Source organism: Staurois parvus, unplaced genomic scaffold (assembly GCF_062004578.1).
Source record: "Staurois parvus isolate SC_StPar_1 unplaced genomic scaffold, SC_StPar_1.0 ptg000207l, whole genome shotgun sequence".
In the NCBI taxonomy this organism is placed as follows: Eukaryota; Metazoa; Chordata; class Amphibia; order Anura; family Ranidae; genus Staurois; species Staurois parvus.
Genome location: NW_028318003.1, coordinates 3,438,060 through 3,450,530, shown reverse-complemented (window position 1 = coordinate 3,450,530; position 12,471 = coordinate 3,438,060). Strand labels below are relative to the sequence as shown.

Sequence of the window (12,471 nt, the reverse complement as noted above, 5' to 3'; positions counted from 1 at the left end):
AGATACTAAGGAGTGAGGCGTATGTGATGAGTACAGGTTACAGGGGAATGATCAGTGTGTGCCGTAACACACACAGAAATACAATTGTGAACTACACACTGACAATTTACTTCTGCGGGGGTAGAAGGGGCAGAATGTTCACACCGTGTGCCTAGGCTCACTGTGCTGTCTATGGGGAGGACAAAAATAAAGTTTAGTATGCTTAATTGTTGGGGGGGTAGTGTGGCACACTGAGGAGTCTCTGCAGAAGAAACTGGAGAGTGTGCGTTGGAGGAAGAATACTGGAGAAAAACCAACTGAGTGCTGGAGGTTGCATCTCACTAGGGTGAGACCAAATGCAGAAAACACATGCTACGTCTCTTCTGCAATAAAACAAACCTGCCTGCCTGTCACAATCCTCTTTTCCAGAATGAATGAATGCCAGCCAATAAAGACAGCCCAAGACCTTGCACCAGAAAGAAGCCAAGGAGAACATGTCAGTGCAGGAGAGGGCAATCGCAAACATTGCATCGCTGGAGCTGTGGTGAGTATTTGCAGACTTTAGTTCTTCTTTAAGCAAAGACTTACTAAATGAGTAAAGGTTTCTCCTTTACTGTTGGAATTATTTATTTAACCAAAGTGAATGTTTAAATTGATATTCGTAAATAAGGTGAACAGATGTTCACTTTGATTACCCAACCATGTGCCAAAAAAATTCAGAAAAGCAGATTTCTGATAGAACATGATTGGCTTGCTGAAGTTAACACAACCACAAGTTCTTTACTAAGCTCATTCAGTATTCATTTTGAAAAGTGAAAATAGAGGGAGAATATGGGGTGTGGAAAGAAGCACAAGACCGTTTACTTGGCTTAACTTCAGTAAAATGTTTACAAGTAAAAGGAGCAAAAGTCACTCAATGGAGAGGGCAGCATACTAAAATGTACTATAGTGTTCCATATGACCAAAGGCTGGCCCTAAAAAAAGCAAATAAATACTTCATATTTTTGAATTATTCCCACTATGTGTTACAAAGTTGATGCAATTTCATTGCAAGTCACTTTATTTTATTTTTAGTCATTTTTATATGAAAAAAGGGCTCCTTGGTAGTGTTAAAAAAAACAAGCTGCAATTCATTCTGGTAGGTTTTTTGACTTTTATCACTATATTTGCCATTCTTCCTTATTTTTATAATATACTCAAGAACGAGGAAATGAGTGCACTGAAAGTATACCATGAAATCCAGTCTATTGAATGGTAGCTTATTCTTCTTATTTGAGCTATTCAGAATTGAAGGTACAGTGTCACAACTGCTGAAAACCAAGATTTAAGGTATAGTGTAACAAACACGTCATGATTGGATTTGTAGTATTCAGTAGTCCTATGAGTAATATATAGTATTTGATAAGATGATATACACCAACTCCATAACAATGTGATCCTGAATGATTTTAAAATGCTGCTACCTATTCACAAAGCTCATTTGCTCAGAAATTGTTCAGATGAAACCCGTATCAGGACAAAGAGGACACCTTAATGCATACTGTAGTTACACAAATGTGGCAGAACCTGTTTTGCTACGGTAACATTAGCGTTGTTGGTTAAGCTTTTAAAACCTCTTAACATACCATAAATGTTTATTTGGCATGCAAACTACCAGGAATGACTGTTCTGAATTTCCAAATCATTTGCAAATAAAATGGAGAAGAGAGATGTCACTTTATTGTATGGTTGTATGTTCACATTTATTTCTGGATGGATCTACTGTATGGGTAATGATAGGCTATAGCTTTTAACATTTCTGACAATCTAGGTTTTGCACTGGAGTTCCAAAGCTTTTCTACACTTTCTTTACTGCTGGAGTTTCCCTTTATTTGTTTACTTTGGATTACAGAGAATAAAGAAGAAGCTCCTTATTGTGGTAATGGCTATACTACTGGAGAGACAAGCAATACCAGAAACTGCCATCAGTGAAAAATGGCAAAAAACAGGGGGTGACGCTAGTCAGCAATGGCCACCAAAAATGGAAACATGCTTTGGGTAAATGTTCTCTTTGAAGCAATAGTAAACTTGTTTTGGTTTTTTTTTTATCCGGGCCCCTGCAGCTTTATGACATAATGCATCACAAACTAGCACTTTATGACCGATCTATTTGTCAAATAAGCCCTGCAGCTTTCATATTCACCCAGGACGCTGCCATCTTCACCCAGTCTTCATTTCAGATTTGCTCTCTCCAGTCACTTGAATGGTCAGACCGTGTTGACATCACTCCTGCGCATAAGTGCAGGAGTCACCACACCCCAGAGTAAGCGCCATAATGCAGTCTGAGCTGTGCATGCTCATTACTACTGACAGGCAGGAGGAAGTATTTACAGTATGTCATAAGAGACTGATAATAATATTATTATTTATATTATTATCCATATTACTATCATTATACAGGATTTATATACTGTAGCACCAACATTATGCACATCGCTTTACAATATAAAGGGAGACAGTACAGCAACAGCACAATTCAATACAATTGGAAGCCAGTGGAGGGATTGGAAGAGAAAGGTGGCAGACACTGAGCGGTTTGTAAGGGGGATAAGTCTGGCAGCAGCATTTATGATGGATTGAAGAGGGGATAGCCTGTGTAGAGGTAGACCTATGAGAAGGAAGTTGCAATAGTCAAGGCAAGAGATAGCAAGGGAGTGAATGATTGCTTAGTGGTTTCATTGGTTAAAAGGGGGCACATTTTGGAGATGTAACATAGGTGAAGTGTACAAAATTTGTACAGTGATTGGATTTGGGGCTGAAAAGTTCAAAATTCAGGATTACACCTAGCTCCTTGACATAAGGAGAGGGACTGATAGTTATGTTATTGATCTTGATAGAGAAGTCAAGGGAGGGGACAGGGGCAGGAGGGAATATTATGAGCTTAGTTTTAAAAAGATTGAGTTTGAGGAAGTGGAGTGATATCCATACGGATATGACAGTTAATAAGTTAGTAATGTGAGAGGAGACTGAAGGGGTGAGGTGGGGAGAAGAGAAGTATACAATAGAAAAAACTATTGTCTGCATCTAATGTCAACTGTATTATATATAAAAATCAAAAATGTATAAATAGATCTGCAATATGAAACAGGATTTTACCTTTAACAGTTTCATGTCTGTATTCAGCATGAATCAATTTGTATGTTCAGGGTCTTGCTATAAGTGAAATAAGTGATCAGCTTCTTACAATTGCATAGCTTAAAGCGATACTAAAGGTTCTCTTTTTTTGTAAAATAACAAACATGTTATACTTACCTGCTGCGTACAGCGGTTTTGCACAGTGCAGCCTGGATCCTTGTCTTCTCAGGTCCCCTGCTGGCGCTCCTGGCTCCTCCTTTCTTTCGGGTGCCCCATAGCAGCAGCTTGCTATGAGGGCACCCAAGCAGGTGTGTTCCCAAGGTGCTGCTCCGTGTGTCCATTCACACACAGAGCCATGGTTTGGCCCTGACTCCTCTCTCTCCTCGCTGTCTGACTGGCTGTGATTGACAGCAGCGGGAGCCAATGGCTCTGGCTTGCTGTCTCAGTCAATGAGGAGGCAGAGACCGGCAACATCCGAGGCTGTTGTGCACATTGATGGATCTCAATGGGGCTCAGGTAAGTATTGAGGGGGCTGGGGGCGCTACTGCACACAGATGGTTTTTTAACTCATGCATAGAATGCATGAAGGTAAAAACCCTTGAGCCTTTACAACCACTTTAAAGCATGGCCTAAGCTTTTTTGGTTATACTTCTGTGAATCACAGGAGTGCAGTTAGTTCTGTACTCCCATGACCCTTTTTTAGCTGACAGGAGGGTAAAGCTTAGTCCATGCTCTGAAAGATCCCGACCATAAGTTCGGTATCTGCCCAGAAGCCTCGACCAGCAGCTGGCTCAGCCGCAGCAATCCACTAAGAGCCTGAGCCAGCAACTACTGCTCCCACCACACAGCCCAGTACTGCAGTAAGCACTGGAGAGGCAGAGCAGAGAGCTGGTGACTGACAGTCACTAGCTCTCTGCAGACTGAAGACTGAAAACTGAGCAATCAGCAGTCTTTGATCACTCAGTTCTCGGTCTTAGAGGCGGCGGGGGACAAATGCAGCTGGGATCAGTGCTGTAGCCATCTAGGTGAGTATGATTTTTTTTATTCCCAAACGTCTCTTTTAATGTGAAGAAAAATATGGAACACATAAAGTAGACGTGGATGAATTTTGCATTGCATTAGCTGCTTCCTCCCCTGACCAAGGCACACAAAGAGAGCTAGATAACAAAAAAATCACTGTGATTGGCTGCCTAAGGATTTAGCAAGTAAATCTGGATTCATCCAGTTTTCAAGCCTGAAGTCCTAAGAAACCACCTTGGAATACAGACCACGGCTGCAAGCTGTCATTTATCAATTTCTCAGGTGGGGTTGAAGTGATGTCAGTCTGCGTAACACGCAGAATTTGGCTGCAGGCAAGTACCTTGTCTGCATAATGCTCTGGCACACCCAAGGTGGGGCTGCAACACAGCCATAGATTTTAGTTATTATACAGAGGCATTTATGAAATGTCGTAATGAAGGAGACGCCCTCAGACTGAGTTCTGTTGAGACAGGACCATAGCAGCATATAAGCCTCAATACATTTAACCACTTCTAAACTGTGCTCTTCCCTAGCTTACCTAAAAATGCTTGTCAAGTGGCTTTACAAAATCTATTCAGTATGGTGGTGCAAAGAACAGTCACCCTCTATAACCAATTAGTTTCTGGAATTTCTGAAGTTAGGTAAGTGAAAGATATATTTTGAGATAGATAGATAGATAGATAGATAGATAGATAGATAGATAGTTCGATAGCTTGGTAGATACATGGTCATACAACCAAGAAGTTAAGCAGGCCAAAGACAATCAAATTTCTTGCCTGCAACCACGGGTTTCAGAACACAGTGAATATTGCTAACAGCTATAGCCACTGGCAATAATCTCATGAAAAATCCAACATGTTGGATGTACCCTAGTCGCACAACAATCAAATTGGGTATAATCAACTTGCACATCGATGGTTTTAATTTCGGGCCGGTCCCTGCTGAACCAGCCGAGATTTGAACCATCTATGGCCAGCATAAAAGCTTCCAACCATTTTCAAAGCAAGCAACAAAAAATCATAGAGACCAAAGGTTTTCTTCTTAATGTATTTCTTAAGACAAAAGTTCTGTTTGCCATCTGTGTACCATTAGGCAGATTGCCATTTACTTCTAGCCCCATAAACACATTAGGAAGTCAAAGGAAATCTCTACAGAGATTAGGAAGTCAAAGGGAGTCCTCACTTGGACAGTGGTCACCTGAACAAGTTTCCCCATATATTTGATCTCCAGTAAAAGGGAGTATCCCAGTATAATCTCTACAGGGTATCCCAGAGGGCTCGCAGAAAAAGTGGTGTAAAAGACAACAGGTTAGTTTAAGTCCAGTAAAAGTATATCTATCATAGTAAAAAGTCTGAAGACAAAGTCATGTTTTTTTGGAGGGATAGGCTCCTACTCCATCAGAAGTGTAATAGAGGCAGGGGCAGACTGACCATTCGGGCACTCGGGCACTGCCCGAGGGCCCAGGGTCAGTAGGGGGCCCCATGAGATGCCCCTAGTACCTTTCATAGGCTTTTTTGGGTGTGGTTTAGAGTGTGGGTAAGGACACAAGGACCCCATGATCCCCTATGGCCTGGGGGCCCCATGATTTGTCAGTCTGCCCCTGAATAGAGGCTTATATTTAACACACAGTTGTAAGGCAACAAAGTCATAGGAACAGCAGTGTAATCTCCAACTGACATCGTAACTTCTGTTGCCTCACACATATGTGTTTAGAATAAGCCTCTATTACAGCCAGCTTCCAAGCCCTGATGAAAGTGGCCTTGAACCCCTGAATGTGTTGGCTTTGTTCTCTGACCAAGAATAGCAATTTACTGGACTTACATAAACCTGCAGCACTTTCAAACTTTTATACATCATTTGTATTTTTCCTATTATGGCAAAAGTTAAAAAAATTTAATTTTTCCTCACTTTAAGTCCCAGAAACAGTGGTCACCAAGACATAGAGAATGAGAGAATCTCCTAAGTGGGGACTCATACAGCTATAAAAACCCAACAGGGGTTCTAATCCCTTGCTGTTCTATCCAAATGTAAAAACTGCTTTTTCCAAAACTAAAAGTTTTGTCTTTAGAAAAACTCTATTTTATAAAATGTTTATTTTTTTCTATTTTACCATTTATGTGCTTCATTTAAAAAAATCTTTTCAGCATATTGGAATCTTATAGTATTTCTTCTAATTAAAGTGTAGTACTTTTTTGTTCTAGATAGAGACAAGAAAGGGTTAGAAACTCTGTCAGGTTTATATTACTGTCTGGGCCCCCATTGGGGAGACTTCTTTTCACCTTCTCTCCTAGTGACTGTGAAACTCTCCTAGAGACAGTGGGGGGGGGATTTATAAAAGTTGGAATAGACAGAATCTGGAGCAGCTGTACATGACAACCAATGAGCTTTTCTCTTCAGATTGTTCAGCTAAGCTTTGCAAAATGAATCATAGAAGCTGATTGGTTGCCATGCACAGCTGCTCCAGTTTTGATAAATGAACCTAAGTGTGTCATACAAGTCAGTTAGTTTTCCTGTTCTTGGATCATGAGAGATAGAATCTGTTTGGAATTGCTGTATGGACAATCCTTTGATATTATTGTAAACTCTTTCATACATATAACCCATTGTGTGCTCAGCATTAAGGATGACTATAGTGTATTTATTTGCTTTTTTTTTACTTAAATGCACAAGATCCTATGCTCGCCATACACGTGACAATTTTCAGTCAATCTCATCCACTTTTGATCCTCCTGGAATTGCAAGTATGGGCAACAGATATTATCAGAAATGAAACAATCTACACCCAAAGGTTCAATCAACCACCAGTATGTGATTGATTATAAATTTGAAACTGGACCTTTTTCACGTCAATTGTGTCTTTCGATGCATGATAAAAAAAACACATATCAATCTCATCAAACATTATAGTTATTTTTCCACCATGCTCGGACTGGCAGTTTCATTTCCATCTCCTTGCTGTCAATCAAATCCACCATTTTATGTCTTAGATTAATTGCTCTGTGATCTCCACAAAATAACTTCAAAATCAGAATTCTGATTGCCCAATCAAATTGCCACATGTATGGCCAGTTAAGGAGGTTTTATTCATCGGAAAAACTTAGTTAACTCTGATTTATTTATAGTTTTTCCTTGGATAGTAGATTCTAGATATTGTTAAGAATTAGATTTGCGTAAAAGAAATCCCCCCGAAATATTTTTCTTTTAGATCACATTATTATTATTATTATACAGTATTTATAAAGCGCCAATAGTTCGCTCAGCGCTGTACATTACAAAGGGGGACAGAACATGTGACAGAACAATACCAATACAATGCAAAACATGAGGGGATCGAGGGCCCTGCTCTTTCGAGCTTACAATCTAGGAGACAAGATACGTTTTATCTGCACATTAGATTGAAATGATCTATCAAGTTTCATCTGCACATAATGACCTGAGCGTTCATGTTCAGGGCAGAGGCAGTGCTGCTGTAGGTGGTACCATTGGGAATGCATATTTAATAACTCTCTAATCTCTTTATGGTCAGCTTTACAGTACAAAACAACAAGTGCGTGCACTTTGGCTTACCAAAAAAAAGTAAGCAAAAAGTTCTAACAATAAAATGATTGTAATCAAGTAACTAAAGGTATAACATACTCAACTAGTTAGATTTAATTTTGTATGGTTCATTTCAATACAACAAAGCACCGTGTTACCCTGTGTGGCAGGTTTTCATGAATAACTCTGGATACACAGGCTGAGCCTCTCTCAAGAGCAAGATCACTATCTCACATTAAATTTGATTGGGGTCTTTTTTAAAAAAAAGGACACATAGACAAGCTGAATTTAACCTCCCATCTTGTTCTATACAAAGATCCTATGAAAACCTAGGTACATGCTTTTTTTCATCATTATAAAGAACACAACTAATATCTTAATAGGACTTGAAAGCTGCCCAAGATGTGGGGGTGATGTTGTGCCCCTCTATTACTTTCACATAGACTTGAACATTGACCACTTCAAGGGTCACTTCTAGAAATGAGTGACCTTCTTCTCAATAACCTAACTTTGCTTCTGGTTCGACATCTGACCCATGTTGTATATTATGGACTATGAAAGAGTTCAGAGCATTACAGAGGCTGCACTTCACCTACACTCTTCTATCCATGCTCAGTCAATAAACATTTGTACTTTGGCATTAACTGAATGAAAGGGGTCCAAGAATTGTTGCCATTTGTCGTCATACTGTATATAGTCCTTACACAGTAGTTCCAATTTAGCTTCAATATGTGGGAATAAGTTGCCGCAAATTCCACATTATTCCCCTTTATCTGATTAATGGGTTTGCCTACATTGAAACAGTGACCTGCTGCTTAAGTTGAAACATACGAATGTAAGAAAATTATTGTAAAGAATAGACCTAATGGACTAACCCATAAATAATATGATACCTGGACTATTATAGAAAGTCTATGTGTATATAATTGTATATTAAAATTCTCCTATTTCCTTTGGCATAATCTAAATGTTTCCGTGTAAAGAATTTTATATCATAATTTCCCTTAACGTAATGCAAACTGGTGATATATTTAGCTACATTAAGAGCTTTGTGCCAGCCTCATTAATAGGACTTTAGTGTGATTCAATTTTGGGCCTAAAGTAATACTACAAATGAGAATTTGAAAACAGTACTTACCTCCTTGACATACTTTTCAGCCTCCACTGTCACTGTGTTATGGTTCTTGTGTTCTTGGAACATGCACAAATAACAGATGCATGTCTGGTCTGTTTGACAAAACAGCTCCATCGTTTTGCTATGCAGTTGACATTTTCGAGCTTCAAAGTCTCTGATGGGATCCAGCAGCTTATGGTCCCGAAAGGCAGCCCCCTCCAAATGGGGCTTCAGGTGAGGTTCACAGAAAGATGTCTGGCAGACCAGGCAGGACTTGACAGCTTTTTTCTTGTCGTCGATACATGAATCACAGAGGACATCATCATTATCCATAGATCCTACACTTCCACGCACAGATCTCCGAGCTTCTGAATTCTCAGAACCAGGACTGCTGGGTATCTGTGAATCTGATGAACTAAAAAGACTCATCCTGCTAATTTTAATACTCCCTATGCCAGGGCTGGTTTTTAATAATGACGACTTCACGCCTCCTTGTTCTGGGCCAGGACTATTGACGAGCACCTTCTGGTTCTCATCATTGACGCCTGAATTTGCAGAATCCGGTTGGACAGGACTGCCATTTTCTTCACAGTGGGAGCCGTTGGTAGTTTTCGTATCTTGATCTTCCATTTCTCCTTAACACTGTGGAATTCCAAGTGCTGGTCAGCCTGCTGAGATACTTTCAAATCTGAGAATGAGCAAGAAAAGTGCTCTGATAAAAATGTACCCCTGACTCACACCTATTCCAGTGAAGAAACCAGATTCTTATTAATGACGAGGAATGACAGCAAAGGAGATATGATGAAGAGATGAGGCAGCTAAGGTTACACAATCTGATCCACACCCAGGAAGCTCTGAGAACATTCTTGCCCTGCCCTCCTTTACAGAAAGAGACTTTTTTTTTTTAATTATTTTTCTCACTGGCTGCAACCTGCCCTGCCTGTCATTGTGGACAATTATTTTTTGGCAGTACAACTTGCTGATTAAGTATACTATAAGCTGTTAGTGACCTACATATGAAGGTAATTTTGATGTGCACATAGTGACATTACGACAATGATAGGCTTTAACAATAAGGCAGTGCAAGGAGCAATACTGATAATGGAGCACTAACTAAAAACTAATTAAATTTCACCTTTAGTAAATAAAGCTCGGTCAGAGTAATACATGATTTGAGCTGCTTTCTAATCAACAGTTACAGCACATTGCAATAAGGTTCAATAAACCTTAGAAAGGCAGTAAGGTTAAAAAATACTTAAAAAAGTAAAAGTACTTTATGAATCAATACAAAAATAACAAGTAATCTGTAAAACTGTATAGGGGGATTTACTAAAACTGGAGAGTGCAAAATCTAGTTCAGCTCAGCATAGAAACCAGTCAGCTTCCAGGTTTTATATAATTGTTCAACAGAATACACCAACATAGGGTGGTGACTATGGGTGTAATTTATTGTCAAAGCCTAATTGAACAAGCTGAAATTAGAAGCTGATTGACTACCATACAAAGCTGCACCAGGATCTGAGTGCTTCAGTTTTAGTAAATCTCCCCCTATAAGTAAAGATCAACAGAAACCAAATATATAAATTTTTTAGCTCACCCTTTAAGGTGGAATGTTATACAAAATAATTTTTTGTACTTTTATTTACAATGAGGGAAGATCAGAATCTTTATTGGGTTTTTATTGCTATGTATGTCCCCTTTGAGGAAATGTATACTATACTGTTATATACAGGAACAGGGACCCAGACCATAATAAAAACCTGACAGAGACTCTTAAATGTCCCACCTTCCAAAGTTTTAAATGTTTTTGGCTGATGTTCCTTTTAAATATGTTATTTATAACTGCAAAAGAAAATAAATGTATGATGTAGCGTATAGGAACACATTTACCTAATGAATGCATAAAAATATTTCCATAATAAACATGGGTACAAATATCCTGGTTGTAAAGTAAGTTTTTTATGGAATACTGTTACAGCAATGACTGGCAGAATCAGAGGAAAAATACGTTAAAGTTTTTAAAGAGGCTAGATCATATTACAGTACTGCTGTGTATGTGCTTCAGGGTACAAAGTCGAAGCCATTCCAGGAGCACTGAAAGAGAAATGTGAAGCATTTACTTACCATTTACTGGAGTAACAATGAAGCGAAAGAGGATCATTTGAAATTTAATTTGTATAGTTAAAACAAGAAATAATAATAAATTAGCATTCTCCTTGCAATGTAAACTTAATATGCAGCAGAGTCCAACAACCCCATTCATTACATAATGGCAACGCCATTTAAATAAAGTAGACTAGTGAACGCACCCATTGCAATTTGGGAGCAAGAGTTTTTCTGATTCACACCTACTTAGTTAGCAGAATGGGAAAAAAAAATATATTTTTTTTTTACATTAAAACATAAGTAAAGTCAAAGCCTTTTGTTCCATAGCTATGTATATAATGTGGATGGGTTAGAACCTCTGTTTTGTTTTTATTGATGCCAGTGTTTTCCGTGGGGAGATTCATCTTAAAGCAGTATTCAGCTCCTCCCACCCCACTCATGTTTTTTGTCCTCTTACCTGTTGTGCTTTGTTCTCTTCAAAACATGTACTCACCCACATAGCAAATCCAGCATTGTCCTACTGTGATCCGCCATTCGGGTGCCATATAGTCATACTGTATTTGGGTGCCATACAGTGAGTCCTACATTGCCATCTGCTCTATTCATCTTCAGCTGGCTATCTCTTTTGTGTGCAGACAGCCAGTTCTGATGATACGTTGGACCTTTCCCTTGGCCCGACCGCCACCGGACCAGGTACATGTCATCGTGACTTATAGTGATAGTAAACTAGGGTTTTCTTTTAAATTAAAATAACAAACATGTCACATTTACCTGCTCTGTGCAATGGGTTTGCACAGAGCAGCCCTGATCCTCCTCTTCTCAGGTTCCCAACTGGAGCTCATGGCTCCACAGGCCCCCCCCCCACCGCCGAGTGTACCCATAGGAAGCCACTTGCTCTGAGGGTACTCCCTCCACCATCACAGGGATAAGCTCTCAAACACTGTGCTCAGAGCAGGGGCAGACTGACAACTCATGAGGCCTTCAGGCAATAGGGGATCATGGGGCCCCTGTGTCCTTGCCCAAAGTCAAAAAAGCCTATGAAAAAGGTACCGGGGGCATCTCATGGGGCCCCCTACTGACCCCAGGCCCTTGGGCAGTGCCCAAGTTTCCAAATGGTCAGTCTGCCTCTGGCTCAGAGCTACTTCATCAGGGGAGAAAGAGAGCATATGGGCTTGAATCAGAGAAAAAGCTCACTCCAGTGATGAAGGAGATGAGCAGTAATGACTAGGCCTGATTTAGCAATGTACAAGCAACATCCTGGGAGTATTTCAGTCAGCAGGGACACAACTAGGAGGGAGGGCATGGGGGCATTTGCTCCAGGCACCGAATTGAGAGGGGCACCGACGGTCTAATCTTTTCCTCCTGCCGCTCTACCAGCACCTGATCTTCTCCAAATCTTAAGCGCTAGAGCTGCTGCAAAGATTCATGTAGTGCTTAGTGCTTGTGATGTTGAGGAGATTGGGTGTGGGCAGGGGGAGAAGATCAGATGAGACAGCAATCAGCCTCTCACTTGCCACAGAGCTCGTCCCGCTAGCCAGTGATCTTTGAAGTCCATGAAGGAGATGGGGAGCAGCATGCCAGGGAGTGATCAGAGCTGATTG

General features: G+C 40.1%; 1 protein-coding gene across 2 annotated transcripts in view; it reads right to left on the bottom strand.

Annotated features, from left to right (window-relative positions):
* TRIM29 (tripartite motif containing 29) overlaps window positions 1–9,566 on the bottom strand; it is a 57,213-nt gene extending 47,647 nt beyond the window's left edge. Inside the window, exon 1 of one of the 2 annotated variants that reach the window (XM_089678560.1) lies at window positions 8,789–9,566. In XM_089678560.1, the coding sequence (XP_089534686.1) occupies window positions 8,789–9,394 (606 nt within the window). In that variant the 5' untranslated portion in view covers window positions 9,395–9,566. The remainder of the gene's footprint in view (window positions 1–8,788) is intronic. The other variant, XM_089678559.1, reaches the window with a different exon arrangement.
* Window positions 9,567–12,471: the final 2,905 nt, after the last annotated feature.